General features: G+C 32.6%; 2 protein-coding genes across 2 annotated transcripts; both read left to right on the top strand.

Moving 5' to 3' along the window:
• Positions 1 to 5800: 5800 nt before the first annotated feature.
• Positions 5801 to 12661, top strand: LOC123197959 (protein decapping 5-like). Its single transcript, XM_044612499.1, has 8 exons — positions 5801 to 6103; positions 7887 to 7987; positions 9004 to 9075; positions 9315 to 10226; positions 11206 to 11274; positions 11718 to 11888; positions 12006 to 12116; positions 12354 to 12661. The coding sequence occupies exons 1-8, from the start codon at positions 5944 to 5946 to the stop codon at positions 12501 to 12503; spliced, it is 1746 nt and encodes a 581-aa protein (XP_044468434.1). The 5' UTR covers positions 5801 to 5943; the 3' UTR covers positions 12504 to 12661.
• Positions 12662 to 13878: 1217 nt separating this feature from the next.
• Positions 13879 to 16321, top strand: LOC123197968 (transmembrane ascorbate ferrireductase 2-like). The gene is made up of 4 exons (XM_044612512.1): positions 13879 to 14199; positions 14302 to 14350; positions 15543 to 15742; positions 15860 to 16321. Exons 1-4 carry the CDS (start codon positions 14056 to 14058, stop codon positions 16160 to 16162), a joined length of 696 nt encoding a protein of 231 aa, XP_044468447.1. The 5' UTR covers positions 13879 to 14055; the 3' UTR covers positions 16163 to 16321.
• The last annotated feature ends 127 nt before the right edge of the window (positions 16322 to 16448 follow it).

Below are 16448 nucleotides of genomic sequence, written 5' to 3'. Positions count from 1 at the left end.
TGTATTGTGATTAGGTGTTATTTTATCTTTAATTTAAAATTATCTAATCGCATGATAACATATCATCTATATATCTAAATTGTATACCAAAAATATGTATGCCCTAGATTTATTATTTTACATATGGGAATTGACCAAAAGACTTATTCCGACTTAAAATTTAGTCTATTCCCAAACTCCTACTCTCAAAATTTCAAAAACTCAAATACTTATCTATAGATTGTTAAAATTAACAAAATCCGATAGTTCCAGATAAAATTATCATTTAACTAGTAATACTAAAAAATATAAAAATTTATATTATTTTCCTCTCTTAGTTTAAAAAACTAACAATTTTCTCAGGTTAAGTTTTGAAAAGTTGCATTTTCCCCCTAGTTTCAATTTTTTGATAAAATATCTCCCTCTCTAACAACCAATACCTCTGACCCTTTTCCTCCCTTCTTTCGAACTCGTTTTCGCTAGAGAAGATGAGTCTTCATCTGGATGAAGACAAATCGTGTTCATTCAGACAAATCATATCGAGATGACTTTGAAGTTGCCAAAGAGAGAGGGACATTGTCAAGAGGGATAGAGAGCATTGGAGAAGTCGGTTGCTCGCTGAAAAATTATCCCTGGAAAATTGAAACCCTAAGGGGCAGGAGAAATGTAATTTTTCAAAGTTTAATCTTAAAAAAAAAAATTGTTAGTTTTTAAAGTTTAAAAGAAAAAATGAAATGAGTTTTATTTTTTTTTCAATATTACTGGTTAAATGATAATTTTACCTCTAAACCTAATAGATTTTATTAATTTTAACAATTTATAGATGAGTATTTAAGTTTTTGAAACTTTGCATGTGAGAGTTTAGAAATAGATTAAACCTTAGATGGTAATAAGTCTTTTGGCCTATGGGAATTGGGTGAATCTCTGGTTAGCTTTCTTTAACATTTTTCAATTGTTTTAATCATTTCAACATAATACAAACATGTAAATATCATGATATTCATATATATATATATATATATATATATATATGAATATGAAATCACAAAAGTTTTCTAAATGTATCTATTAGAATGCATGTTGATGCTAAATACATTTGGTTATGAATGTATTTTTGTTTTAACACATTTCTTATTGCATGCATGGTTAAAATAAGCTATAAATCAAAGCAAGGTATTAAAACATGTTTAAAACAAGGAAGGGAAAACTTTGTGCTAAAATGATAAGGAGGAATCATCCAACCAATGGGCCACATAATATAATGCATATAACAAAAAAAAAAAATTGATAGATAAGTTCGATGCATCATTAGTTGATCCAATAATACTTGTTTCGATAATGGGATAATAACATAAAAATATGAAAATGACTAAATTATCACATCTTTCTATTAAATGAATTAAACTTTTATATTTTTATATGAAACTAATCAGTAATTTTTATTAAACGTATCAAATAAACAGAATTAAAATTATTTTGTTTTGAAAGGAAGATGATTAGTTGATGTATTCAATAAGAAATAATCAAAATATAGTTCCTTCAACAGAAAAATCTGAAAGTTTATCTTTTCAAGATTTTTTTTAAATTTAAACTCTTTAATAAAAAAAAATTCAATACTTTTAATAGAGGGGGCAAACAATTTGCCACTTGTAAATTTTAGTAAAGTTAGATGGGCATGATCTTGACCTAGCTTATAATTACGATAAAATAATATCTAATCATATGATAATATATTATCTATATATCTATTTTATGTATTCAAAGCATATACATATAATATTATTTTTAATCTATATACAAGTACGAAGTAATTAATAATAATTTTCTTTTGCCAATAATAACCTTTTAAATTAATATAATTTCATTTTGGCCAAAATCACTATTCCCCACTCAAGAGTTAATGGAATAACAAATTTTCATCTTTTAAGTTTGAAAAAGCTAATTTCCCACCCATTTGTTAAATTTATTAACAAATTCTATTAAATTTTTTATAAAATTAGTAAAAAGAAAAACATCATTCAAATTAAATAACACTTTATCCCAAAAAGTTTATTAAATGATTTTATACCCTAATTTATATTAATTTTAACGAAAATAATACAAAATTTAGAAATACAAATATGAATAGGGGTATTAATGACGTATAATTTGAGGGCAAAATTTAGAAATACTATCCAATTGTTGTTATACATAAATTTATTATCATTTTGTAACTTGTAACACTCTTATAGCTACTTTCGCTTTATGACAAGCAATATATTATCACAATTACACAAAAGATTTCTTTGGCAATCTAAATCGTTTAAAAGGGAACATTATAGTGCTAACGTATTCTTTCTTTCTCTAATATAATTTGTCATCGGCCTGGAGTTTGTCTATTAATTACCTAATATTTTTGTTACTATCAATTATGAATAACTCCTCTTGATTAGACTTCTCTTTCATCGAGCACATTTTTTCTAAAGAATCTCATAAAGTATATGTGGCAAAAAGAAACACCTTCCACATCTCAATTGTCACACTCCACTTTAATACCTTGAGAAACCACACAAACCGATGCATATATCATATTTATTACTCTTGTCACAACATTGCAAAAATAAGTTGTGACAATAAACATCCTAATCAAACAAATTATGCCAAATATATCTAACAGGAGTTTATCTAATCTAGCCTTAACAATTTATGTGGAAACTTTATCTAATCAAGTTAGTCGAAATTTATGGATTTGACCAACACCCTCTATTAGTCAACTTTCTTCTTTCTCTTCTACTATATATCTAGATAAAACTTGAAATGTAGTTGAATCTATGAGTCTCCACCAAAAAGCTCAAGCTTGGTTGGGATTTAACACCCATTTTTCACATTGTATTCATCTTCATTCAACCTATAACACATCACTAAGTCATGGATTAAAGATTAGCACACAAAAAAAAGGACAAAAAATACTTAAATTTTAAAAGGTTGATTGGAGCAATATTATAATATCCTCAGGTATGTTTCAGGGGCATTTATGTCTTTTGGCTATACTTTGAGACATTATCAGTTTTAAATACATACATACATACATACATACATACATACATACATACAGAGAGAAAAGGCAAAAAAAGGAGAACTTTATGCCTTTTTCCATCATCTTATCTCATCTCTTCCAGAAAAAATCAGCTTTCTTCATGCTTTTTCTTTGTTTTTGGAAAGAAATTGGATGATTTGAAGGGTTTTGAAAGAAAAAAGTAAGGAAAGAAAAGAAGAGGAAGCACTTTGGAGGCTTTGGTAACTAAAAGATCTCATTTTTTTTCCTTTACCTATGTTTATATATATTGAATGTATGTTATATGAATATGTTAGTGTGTTTTAATGTTGATTTAAGGTGGTTTTAGTGAGCAAAGAAGTAAGACAAAGAGGAGGGAGCCAGTTTGACAAGTGTTGGCTTGAAGCAAGGTAAGTGAAACCATTCTTAGTATATTTTATATTTTACTATGTGTGTGATTTTATTCATGGTAAATAGTTGAAAAATATTTACATTTTTGCCATTAATTTCATCCTACATTTTGACTGTCATATCTGATGAATTATGAGTGCTATTATAGTTTGTTAAAAATTTCTTTGAATCATTTTTTCAATAATTTATAGTTTGTATGAATTAGAAACCGTTTGGACTGTAAAATTATTTGAAAAAAAAGACTGCTTTATCAAATAAATAGTAATTATAGGTTTTTGCCATTAATTTTGTCCCATATTTTGACTATGTTATCAGATGAATCATGAGTGTTTTTATAGCTCGTTAGAAAGCTCTTTGAATCTTCTTTTTAATGATATATAGTTTGTATGAATTGAAGACTGTTTGGACTATTAAATTATTTAAACAAAAAGATTGTCCTATCAAATAAACAGTAATTACAGTTTTGGAATGGAAGTAAAGGAAGGAAAAAAGAAAAGAAAGAAAGGAAAGGAAAGAAAGGAGAGAAAAAAAATGAAGGAAAAGAAAGAAAAGAAGAAAAAGGAAATTTGGGGCTTAGGAGTTAGGGGTCGTCCCGAGAGAATGGTCTAGTAGGTTATGGATATGCAGTAGTATCCTTCATGCCTAAAAAGAAAGAAATGGCTTGGGCACCAGTTTCAGGTTTAGATGGAAGCAAGATTAGTAAGAGATAATGCATGCATGCTACAAACTATGATAGGACACTTTACACTACACCGCCCGTAGCATGGTATGTTTACAGATGGACACGTTTGTAGTAAGACATAGACCAATAGTAGGGTCTGCTCGCAGTAGATTATGCTCTTAGTAGAGTATAACTCATATTCATGATTGGTGTAGTGAGAGAAAAGAAAGAGAGCTCGAGCTTAGAAAAGTGTCAAATCTCTATAGTCAGCTTTCAAAAAGTATCAGATAGACACCAAATGGAACAAAATGTGACCCAAATAGTAAATGATGAGCTAGATTATTCCCTCAAAGGGAGATAATTTACTTATTTCTTTCCATTTTTTGGGTGTTCTCATCCCTCACTTCCTTTCCTTTCATGATTGCAGGTACAGGTGATCGGAATAGCTACGAGACAAGGTCAGGTCAACTAGGATAGATCCGAACTGGGGCAGGTTATCTATGGTTTTTGTTACATGCATATAATATTGTTGACTTTTGACCTTATTTAGATAGTTATACAATTGTATGTAGGGGTATGTACATGGTTACTCCATAATCTCAGATGTTTTCATATGAGTTTTCATATGTGATCTATACATTTTTTGTTCGCTTTCAGATTTTCAATTTTCTTAGAATAATTTCTGAACGTTTTTAATGATGAGTTCATTTTAAATTTTTTTAAAAATAGATACTTCAGATATTAATTTGTAACATTTCTCATTCAAAGGGCAGTATCTCCAGGGAGAGATGTTACAAATACTATATGTATATTTTTGATACACAGATAATATATTATTATGTGATTATGTGTTATTTTATCTTTAATTCAAAATCATTCACTCACATGATGATACATTATTTATGTATCCAAATTATATACCATAAATATGTATACATAATTTTACTGTTGGACGAAATAAACTCAATTCTGACAAAAAGTTACTTTTCCTTTGTAGTTTGAACATGAGGTGAAAGAGACTATAAATCAATGAACTATAATTCTTTGGCTAATAAATTAAAAAATGAATAATTTATGTTATAATTTTTTATATTCAAGTTGTTTAAATGAGTGTATATACATAGAATTATTTTATCTAATAAAAATACATGTTAAAATACTAAAAAAATAAATTAAAAATTAATAAAACTGATAGAATATTAAAATTCTCAAATAAAATATTTGAGTTTGAACATCTTTCATACTTGTTAAATATTGAAAAAATTATATACCATTAAAAAATGCTAAAAAAATAATTGATAATTTTCTTAATTATTATGTGACTTAAAATTTATCTATTTAAAATATGTGTTAAAATGCTCTCTCCCTCTCTCTATATATATATAAAATCAAAAAAAGTTTTTAAACGTATCCATTATTTATAAATAATATGTATAATTTTATACACAAATAATAATATATTGTCAAATAATTAAATGATTTTGAGTTATAAATAAAACAACATCTAATTACCTAATAACAAATAATTATTTATATATAAAGTTATACAAATTGTTTTATCAATTATTCATATACCCACTAAATTATTTAAATTTAAATAATATTTTTCAAAAATCAAATTCAAAATGGTTTAAAACATATAAAATATAAAATCTTATTTAATTTAAATATAATATTTTCCCAACATCTTCTTCCACGTCACATTTTTGTATAAATTAAAAAGAAAGGGGTGGTTCAGTTAATCTCGCTACCCTTGTAAAAACCCACCTAAATAGTCACATCTTTCTTGCATACATCGGCCTCCGTTGTCATTCTACTCCCACTTTTAGCAGAGATTACACATAACCCACATCGTCAAATGGCAGCCGCTGCCACTGAAGCAACGAGATCTTCGTCCACTGGCTCTGCCGATTCCTACATCGGTAGCTTGATCAGCTTGACTTCTAAGTCCGAGATTCGTTACGAGGGTGTTCTTTTCAACATCAACACTGAAGAATCGAGCATCGGTTTGAGAAACGGTGACGGGTTTTTCTTTTTGAATTTCGTATGTCTATTTTAGGGTGTTCTTTTGGCTTGTTATGTGATTTTGACTTATGGGTACGCTGGAAATTTCGATTCTTGGAAAATTATGTGTGGGTTTTTGCTTTAGTGTTATTTTGATGCAGATTTTATGATTTTTGAATTTTGGGATGTGTATTTGTGTATGACGAATGTGCGGTGTTTACGCATTCTCTTGTTGTTCGATGAAAATGAAAGCTTTGATGTCAGTTTGACGAATATTTGTGTGTATAATGAAAAATTTTGGGGAATATTCAAGCTCCATGGGTGAGTTGAAGATTAACTATGATATATTGCATTGATAAATAGTATGACCTGTGAATTTTATAATCAAAAGATGATAATTGTAAATTAATTTGTACTACAGAAACATTAGCGGTAGATGAGAAAATTGTCATGTTAGTTATTTGGAAGATGAAACTTCGTTGTTTGAAAGGTGAGGAAACTAAGGCTGTCGAGATTGCCAATTTTGCTGTGACTTTATTGGGGCAGTTAAAAGCTTCAAATGATAGGAAATCACAGAGTGACACGATCATATAATATGAGTAGTTGTGTATGTTATCTTCATAGAAATATGAGCTTACGCCAATCTTTACGGACGAACGTAACTGATATCAGTAAAGGAAAGCATCTTTCTGCATTCTTGGAGAATGAGCTGTATATTGTTCCCAAGGTTGTGTGATATTTATTGGGGCAGTTAAAAGCTTCAAATGCTAGGAAATCACAGAATGTCACGTTCATATATTCATAGAAACATGAGCTAATGACGATCTTCACTGATGAGGTAAGTGGTATCATTAAAGGAAAGCATCTGTCCGCTTCTTGGAGAATGAGCTGTATATTGTTCCTAATTTGTGTGACATTTTGCGATGATAGGTTGGTTTGGTGATTGTGGAATGATGTTGATGGATTATAATAAATGTGTTAAAATAGAAGAGTGATTCTAACACAAGTGCAAGAAAAAGTATTTTGAGTGCTGCCAAACCCAAAAATTTGTTCTGGTGGATCCATTTGCAAGTCTGAAGGTTACTGTTGGTTGACCACTATCTTGAAAATGAAAGGTTACTGTTAACCCTCCCACGAGCTGAGGGCATGAGAAGTTGGCTTATAGTGGATAGACTTAGTAAATAATGAAACAAACAACTGCCATGTAACTGGTATCTGGATCAAACAGGCTTCTTTATTGTCGTGGGTCCATGACTTTATCTTTCCATAGATTTCACTGCATTTTTCTTTTAATTTGATAACCTAGAGATCTCCACAATCCACTTCATAAATTTGTGTCTGAAACTGGAGCCTTCACCCATGGAGAGGTAAAAATTTTCTATGAAAAAGCTGCCGATAGCATCTTTCTTTCTCTTTCTTGTTTCTTGGGGAATTTAGCTTCATTTGTCTTACTTGAAGGGCTATTTTCCCATCCATCTTTTCTTAGTTTCATGAGTAATGGAAAATTTTCTGTTCAGACCACAATATGCTGTTATAGGGAGGCCAACTCTCTTATATCTGATGCCAGCATACTACTCCCATTATGCTTAACCTGAAAAAGTAAACATCTATCATAAGGTACCTTAGCTAGAATGTAGTGAATGTTTCCTGCATAAGGTGTCTGTTGCATGTGGCGATGAACTGATTGTTTTTGAGAAATGAAGAATTTTCTTCCTCATTCAGTGGATTTTTTTTCCCATTTGTTTATAAAGATGTAGATGATGTTTGTTGGTTCTAATTATGTTTTTGACTTTGCAGTGAGATCATTTGGAACAGAAGGGCGAAGAAAGGATGGCCCCCATGTTCCACCAAGCGATAAAATTTATGAGTACATACTCTTCCGAGGAAGTGACATCAAGGTATAGCAAACATTCATTATGAGGTTTGCATGCTTTGCAATTGGGTATCCAAATGCTATCTTGTTATAATTTAGTAGCATTGATTTAATTCCAGTAATTATTACTATCAACTTAAAGTGTGACTTTTAGGTCTTATAGTGGATAAACTGTATTGGTTGTTATTGAGTGTTGTCTCATTTTTTGAACATAGACATAATTCTGTTATCATCATTTGTGGTGCTTTTAATTGTGCACTCCGTTGTCGGCCTTGGGCCCCAAGACCATAAGGCTAGCAACTCAAAAACATAGTTATGTATAGTTTGCATCTACCCTTTTGCTTCCTTATTAGAAGGCTTCTTTTTGTAAGTTTTAGCTTATATCAGAACCTCATCCTGTTACATCTCTGTTCTAAACATGTACTTGTAGACATTCTTGTATGAGTTTCAATATTTGTTGTGTCACATGCTAGCTATTGACTTAATGGATATATAAACTGTTTGGCACATATTGTATCATGGTCAAGAAGGGATTTCTTGGCTAGAACATAATCCTGGTAGTCATTAGTATTTGAAATGCCATCTGCTCGAATGCTGATTCATTATATTTTGGCTTTACTCTGGCAAATGTGTTAAGCCAAAATGTATGTTTGGTTCAGATTGCTGCATTCAAGCATGACCCCGTTTTATCAGGATTTATGGTGATATCTTCTTAAATGTCTCAATAACGATCAGTTTTTTTTATTAGGACTGTTTGTGTGAAGACTCATGAGTAAGATGACTGTTTGATGGTTATGCTTAGAATATTAGTAATACTACTGTTTCTATAAAGCTAAGATAGTGGTGGCAGAATCACACTCAACTAATACTCTTAAGGCATTATAAATTGAATATTTCATCTGCCACTTGAAAGTCTGTTTGTGTTTACACTTTAGGAATTAAAATTCTAATTTGTTTTGCCTCTCATTGGATTTGTTATTTAAGCTAATTACAATTGTCATATTCCTTAAAAAAAGGTTTTCTATGTGCATCTGGTTGCAGGATTTGCAGGTCAAATCTTCCCCACCTGTTCAGACAACAACATATATACACAATGATCCAGCTATTATACAGGTAAAGGGAGTCAATGAATCTTGTGTGAATGAACTATTAAATGTGCTGGGTATCCAACCAATTTGAATTCGGATATCTCTTGAACTTTATCTTTAGCTGTTTAATGATTTGAAGATTGTACCTGATCAGCTTTTTTCTGGGTTTGGTTCAGCTGGGATTTGATCATCTCTCTTGCTGAAGTGTATCTCACTAAAGAGTTGCGCCAGATTCACTAATATTTATTTCAATTCCTTGTGCAGTCTCACTATCCTCAAGCAGCAATTACATCTACAAGCGTGCCTTCTGGTAGTGGATCTGTACCTGATCCGACTTCCCAAACTTCACAGCTAGGACTTACCAGACCAACATTTCAAGGAAGTCCTTCCTTGTATCAACCAGGTGGGAGTTTAGGGGCATGGGGTTCATCATCTCTGCCGACAACTAATGGTGGTGGACTCGCCATGCCAATGTATTGGCAAGGATTCTATGGGTCCTCAAATGCGCTTCAGGCACAGCAACAACCTTTGCTTCAACCACCTCCGGGATTGTCAATGATGCCTTCAATGCAGCAATCTATGCAATACCCCATGAATGCATCGCTCCCTACAGTGGCTTCCAACTTATCAGCCTCTCAGTTGTCAGAGCAACGCCCTCCTTTGCTGCCACCTTTTAGCACAGGCACCTTGAATTTGCTCTCTCCAATGCTTCCTGCACAATCTTCTGTTACAGTTTCTGACTCATCAATGAATCTGATTCCTGAGAAGGCTTCTACTCAGATTCTTCCTACTGCAGCTCTAAGTAATAGCTTGCCTTTGGTACCTCCATTAACTGCTGGCTTAGATAACAAGACAATTGCACCACCACCAGTTTCCGAACCTACACTGTTCCCTATTCCTGTTATGCCATTTCAAAGCATGTCTGAATCTGCCTCTTCGGTTGTGGGGACATCAAGTTCTGTTTTGCATGATGGGATAAAGCCTTCTTTGGTAACCCCTGACCAGCTTTTGCAGCCTGGACTACCCACAGTATCGTCATCCCAGTCTTCCCAAACAGCTCAGAAGGATGTTGAGGTAGTGAATCTATCATCAACAGAAACACCGCCAGCAGCAGTAGCATCAGCATCAGAATCTCAGGAACCTATATTGCCTTTGCCTTCACCATCTGATCATAAGGTATTCCAGTAGTATCTCGCTTTTTTTCTTTTTTTTTTCCCCTAATAATATGGAATCACCCTTATGAATTCATTTATGAAAACAAAAACAAAAAAATTTTATTGAATGGGCCATTATTGTTTCAACACTTTTTTCACTGTTTTCTCTTCCACTCAGTTGCATAGTCTACGGAGGAGAGTGAGCTGGGTATATATTGATGAAATTATTTAGTTGTTTTTTCTTTACATGAAATCACTGGTGTCTGATTTGTTTTTGGAAATTGCTACTTCTGCTTTGAGAATTTTCGACTGCTGGTTTTGAGATGTGAGGATAGAAGTTGGAATAATATATTATAAACAATCTGCAAAGATCACATTACCGCGTCAAAATATCTGAAAACAAACTTCTCTATTGTATCCACTCATGAAACTATTGCTTTATTTAATCAAGTATTTCAAGTCCCAAGTATATGGTAAGGTGTACACCTGTTCCATATTGGTAATCATCATTGATTATGTCTTGCATTTATTGGCTATCATGTATTAATCAGGCAACACCAATAAAAAATTATATGAAGATAGCAAATTCCCTGTATTCATGGAGAGACGGGAGTTATATCGCAAGCCATAATTTATTGCCTATAATTGTACATATGAATGTTGTACATGGGTAAACTTGTGTGTTGTGTACTCCCTTGTTTGATGCACTAAATTATTATAGAATTGTTAAAAAAATTGTCTCATTGAATTTTGGGAGTCTGTTATACAATGTAAAATTGTTGTGATTGACCTAATTTTGTTACATGTTTCATTTTACAAATCATTACTCATATTTGGAAGTTTCACTTTCTGACAAAGTTACAAGATTGAACATTACTTGTTTCCTTTTTCTTCTTCGCACTCTGGTTGTGCACTTTAATTTGGCTAGACTGATAGTGGAGTTAAAATGACTTGCACACTGACTTAGTTTCTCTTATTTGTGCCTTCATTTTTTAAATTAGCTGCGCGGAGCACCTATGTATCATCAAAATAGTCATAGGGGAGGACGCGGAAGAGGAAGAGGAAATGAGGTATCTGTTGCTTTTTTGTTGGTGTATTTAGTCAATGATGCTTGCATTAGCCATTTTAATATTCTGTATCTTACGTGAGCTGATTGGTCTTCCCATAATGAAAGACATGCATTATATAGGAAGTTTGCAAAAGTACCTTGTAGTTGTACTAACATCTGATATGTAGTCTGTAACGTTCTACTATTGTTATGTTATTAGCGGTTTTATCTTTTTCTTAGAGCTACTACTTAAAATCAAATTTATCAATATAGAATTTAATAAGGGATTTTCTCTTTCTCATAATCCAATCCTTCTTTCTCTAACAAATTAGTTTTGTTTTGTTTTATTGGATCTTTATTATTGTCAGTTAATCCGCATCGTGATTTTGCATTATTTATGCATCTCAATATCTCATGGGCTACATTGAATTTGGCATTTGACCTTGTGAACATTTGGTATTACAGATCTCACGCTCTGCAACCAGATTCGCTGAGGATTTTGATTTTACTGCAATGAATGAGAAATTCAACAAAGATGAAGTATGGGGCCATCTTGGTAAAAATAACAAAGCTCAAGAAGATGAGGATGATTTACCAGATGAAGACAATATCGGATCTTTAAAATATGAGAACAAGGTAATTGCTCTTCATATTTCTCTCTCTTTCACAAACACATAAATTTTTCAAACAAAAAAGAGTAGTTTGTTGTCTGATTGATGGCTGTTTTTCACTCCTATTTGTTCTGTTATGCAGCCTGTTTATGTTAAGGATGACTTTTTTGATTCCTTATCATGTGATGCTCTTGATGCTGGGTCGCGTAATGGGAGGACTAGGTTCTCTGAACAAGTTAGAAGAGATACTGAGGTATTGTCTTCTATTTCCCGTATCCATGTTACTGGACTTGTGCAATCTCAGAGAATAACTGTATTATTAGCAAAGTTTTGTTCCGTGATTTTATGAACTAAAATTCCCTAAAGTCAATGATGAACAAATTAAAAAGATATATTTTCTTGCAGTTTTCTGTTTGTTTGTCAGTTTGCATATTATTTGAATCACTGAATTTCTAATACACACTTCAAAAAATCTGTTTCTTTTTGCTAGACATTTGGGGATTTTCATAGGTATTATGGTGGGCGAGGTGGTCGTGGACCTTATCGAGGTGGTGGGCGATCACGCGGTTCCTATCATGGAAGGGGCTACGGCTATGCTGCCCGAGGTCGGGGATATGGCATGTCAAACCGCACCCCCTAGTTGTTAGTTCTCAGCATTTCCATTCCAATAATAGGGTTTAATTTGAGATGCTTTAAGTTTGCCTACCAAGATATGAGATAATAGTGGTAATGGGGCTGCTATGTTTGTATTTTTCCTGTTGTGGTTTCCTAGTTTTGTGACTGAGCTCAACATAAACCCAAAAAAAAAAAAAAAAAGGACCCAAGACCAAGGGATATATGAACATGATATTTTGTCTATTGGTTGAATTGAGCAAATATGAAATGTATGTCTGGATTATTTGAGACCATCAGATTTTGTCAAGGTTTTTCAGTTTTAAATGGGCTTCCTTTATGATTATTTTTTTCCAGTTCTTGTTACCTGAGAAGACGTATCGAATTGAACATTGTAGAATAATGGTATTCCAAATAACAAAACTTTCCACAACCCTTCAATGTTACTCTGCATCTGCCTCCGAAAATGGAAGACTGAAAAAATCAGACTTTTATTACAAAAAGGCCAAATGACTATTTTCAACCGAAAGGTTGATGCAAACTCAATGGCTCATCTGTTAATTATTGAAAACTTAAACTCTGATTTATGAATTGTTGAAATTAACAAAAATAGTTAACTTTAAAAATAAAATTGTTATTTAATTAGTAATATATTAAAAATAATCAAACGTTAGTTATTTCTCTCTTAGGTTTAGAAAATTAATAGTTTTTTCTTAAAATTAAATTTAAAAATATTACATTTTTCTCCTAAGGTTTTCTACTTTTTCTTTCCTCTTCTCCAACATCGTCACCAATCATAAACTTTCTCTCTACCCTTTTCTTCCTTTTTTTTTAGCTTTTCTCTTCCTTTTCTTCCCCTTTCCAGTGTTAAAAAAGGGAAGAGGTGAAGCCGCATCTTCATCTAGGTAGTCTCATTCGAGATGAAGCAAGGCTGTGTCTCTTCCCCTTTCTAGCACCAGAAAGGGGAAGAAAAGGATGAGAGAAGCTGAAGAAAGGGAATGAAAAGGGGAGGGAGAGAGTTTCTGGCCGATGATAGCACCGGAGAAGGGGAGAGAAAAAAAAGGAAACTCTAGAGATAAAATATAACATTTCAAGATTTCATTATAAGAGAAAATTATTAATTTTTTAATCTTAAATAAGGAAAAAATAATATTTTATTATTTTTAATATATTACTAATTAAATGACGATATTACATCTAAAATTAATTATTTTTATTAATTTAATTATTCATAAATAAAAATTTAGATTTTTAATAATTAACAAATAAACAATTCGGTTTGTGTCGAGCCTGTGTGGGACGCAGCCATTTGGCCTTACAAAAATAAGGTAATTTAACAAGAAGATAAAAAATTACAGTCGATTAAAAGAAGTCAAAATAATCGATCTAACATGAACAATTCGTGCCCACAGAATTATTCTAATTGAAGACTTGAAAAGTTGAAACTTCTTTTCTTTTCTTCACTGCACATATTTTTCGTACTCAGATTCTCACTCTATCTTTCATTAATCACTGATAAAAACCCTTGTCCTGTTCGCAAAAACAAGCATCCTCTTCTTCGTTTCTCTGCCCTTTTCAAAATGGCGATACCTGTGGTTAGGTTTCCGATCTTCCTTGTCATCAGAGCAATCGGGTTCGTCGTTGCAACTCTCGTTCTCTCCTGGACTGTTCATTACCGAGGAGGGTTAGCTCTCGTTTCCGAAAACAAAGATCTCATATTCAATGTAAGTAGTTGGTATTGTTTTGGCTCTCCTCCTTTTTTTTTTTTTTTTTTTGAATTTTGTAATTTGTGAATTTCGTGTTTGTTGCTTCGTGGTGCATTGCAGGTTCATCCTGTTCTCATGGTCATCAGTCTTGTACTCTTGAATGGCGAAGGTAAATACTCTATTCTTGTGCTTTGATTTTGAGGCTGTGTTTGGTGGCTTGGATTCGTGTTTTGTTTTGTGGCTGAATGTTAAATAACCAAATACACGCTGCTCTGTTGACTTTGTAGTCTTGGTTTCTAATGGGCAGAAGCTCTTTGGAGATAAAAGCGCATTCATCTATATATTGCTTTCTGAAGAATGATGTATTATGCATTTATAGAAAGCGGTTTTTGAGTTATAAATGCAGTTGAACTTCTTCCATGTTTGTTTTGTGATCTAAAATCTCCTTTTTAGATACATTTAATGTACTAATATGAGAAGCGCTGTTATGCTTATTTTAAAGTGCTTTTGAGAGGTGAAATTAATTTTTGCTTTTTAGTTTTATGTTCCTATGAGAAATTGGTTTTATTCTGATGTGCTTTTGCACTAAAACATTCCCAGGCCAATCTTTAGCAATCTCTAAGGTGAAAATTTCTTAGCTTTGTATAAGTAATTTAGCTCATTGTTCTTTGGGGGGACTTTACATCAATGCTAGGGAATCAGTTGTTCTCTTTTTTTTTTTTTTTAATTTAGCGTATTTCAGCAGGTGGAAAATGTTCTTAAAACAGGGGAGAAACCAGCTCTTTGTAGATATCTCTCAATATGTTACATAAGTCTGGCCTTTTTACCTCTTTTAGTTATATGTTTCTGGATATTGTCATATCATATAACAAATTTGTATCATGTTATTGTGATACTGGTGTATGGAGAAACGCAGGCTTCATTCTTACTAATTTGACGTTTGAAATAGTAAGATTGTTGCATTGTCTCAAGCATCATAGCAGTTGATGCAGTATTACTGGATCTGTGTATGTGATCTGGGTCTACTTGAAATGGAGATTTATTGTCCATTGAAGGCTTGTTATGGAGTTGTATGATTCTCTTATCAAGTCATCTGTTACATGCTTTTCTGCCATAGGCATTCTCCATGAGAGCAGTTGGATATTTTTTTCCTGTTGCATCTTCAGGAAGCATTTTATAGGATGAACTTAATAATTATTCAATACTCTCCTGGTCCTGTCCTCTAGCCTAGACCTCTGAAAATGAGCAGTGTAGAGTGACATGTTTTTGGATTTTGTCTTTGTGATTGGATGAAATCCTGTTGTCTAACATGCTGGTGTACAAGAAATCTTGGTTTTAAAGTTTGATGTTGATTGATGCAGCCATTCTAGCTTACAAGACAGTTCCAGGGACAAAAAGCTTAAAAAAATTAGTTCATCTGGCCCTACAACTTCTTGCCTTTCTTTTGAGCCTGATTGGTGTTTGGGCAGCTCTGAAATTCCACAACGATAAGGGCATTGACAATTTCTACAGCCTGCATTCATGGTTGGGCCTCGCTTGCCTTTTCTTATTTGGCATCCAGGTCTTCCTCATTCTTCTGCTTCCTCTTCATAATTTTCATACCATTATCCTCTGAGTAGTTACCATTTCACTTACATTTATATCTATATAACTTGTCATTTGGAATTGTTATGAACAGTGGGCTGCTGGATTTGTAACCTTTTGGTACCCAGGTGGCTCAAAAAATAGCAGAGCTACTCTGCTGCCATGGCATGTATTCTTTGGCATTTACATATACGCCCTCGCTGTGGTTACTGCCACTACTGGCATCTTAGAGAAAGCAACATTCCTTCAGACCAACCATGTGATCGCACGTTATTCCACTGAGGCATTGCTGGTAAACTCTCTGGGTATTTGTATCGCTGTTCTGGGTGGATTTGTTATTCTGGCACTTGTTGCTCCTGCAAGTAGCAAAACAGAAATTCTCAGATCATCAGAGTAGGCTCAGCAGTTATGGTTTATTTGTACAAAGTTACAGGGTTTTATTGTCTGAAGATGGATATGGAAAACTAAACTTTCAGTTAATGTGTATCAAAAATGGGTATACATAGTTTTATTGATTGATTAATAGAAGAAATTAAACTTAAAATCCTTTATTGAATATGGAAAGCCTTGTCATTTATCATGAATTTTCTCGCATCGCATAAAATAGAAATCTTTTAACCTATTGTTGCCTTGGTGAATAATAAAGTTGGATTACCAAATACGTTTAATGAGCATACTTGACT

This window comes from Mangifera indica, chromosome 15 (genome assembly GCF_011075055.1).
Source record: "Mangifera indica cultivar Alphonso chromosome 15, CATAS_Mindica_2.1, whole genome shotgun sequence".
Classification (NCBI taxonomy): Eukaryota; Viridiplantae; Streptophyta; class Magnoliopsida; order Sapindales; family Anacardiaceae; genus Mangifera; species Mangifera indica.
Note: the sequence above shows the minus strand (reverse complement) of the source record. Positions and strands in the feature narration are given on the sequence as shown.

Coding starts and splice junctions, on each gene's coding strand:
- LOC123197968 (XM_044612512.1), top strand. CDS start 14,056: ATGGCGATACCTGTGGTTAGGTTTCCGATCTTCCTTGTCATCAGAGCA. Junction 14,200..14,301: donor ACAAAGATCTCATATTCAAT/GTAAGTAGTTGG, acceptor GGTGCATTGCAG/GTTCATCCTGTTCTCATGGT. Junction 14,351..15,542: donor TGTACTCTTGAATGGCGAAG/GTAAATACTCTA, acceptor TGATTGATGCAG/CCATTCTAGCTTACAAGACA.
- LOC123197959 (XM_044612499.1), top strand. CDS start 5,944: ATGGCAGCCGCTGCCACTGAAGCAACGAGATCTTCGTCCACTGGCTCT. Junction 7,988..9,003: donor TCCGAGGAAGTGACATCAAG/GTATAGCAAACA, acceptor ATCTGGTTGCAG/GATTTGCAGGTCAAATCTTC. Junction 11,275..11,717: donor GAAGAGGAAGAGGAAATGAG/GTATCTGTTGCT, acceptor TTGGTATTACAG/ATCTCACGCTCTGCAACCAG.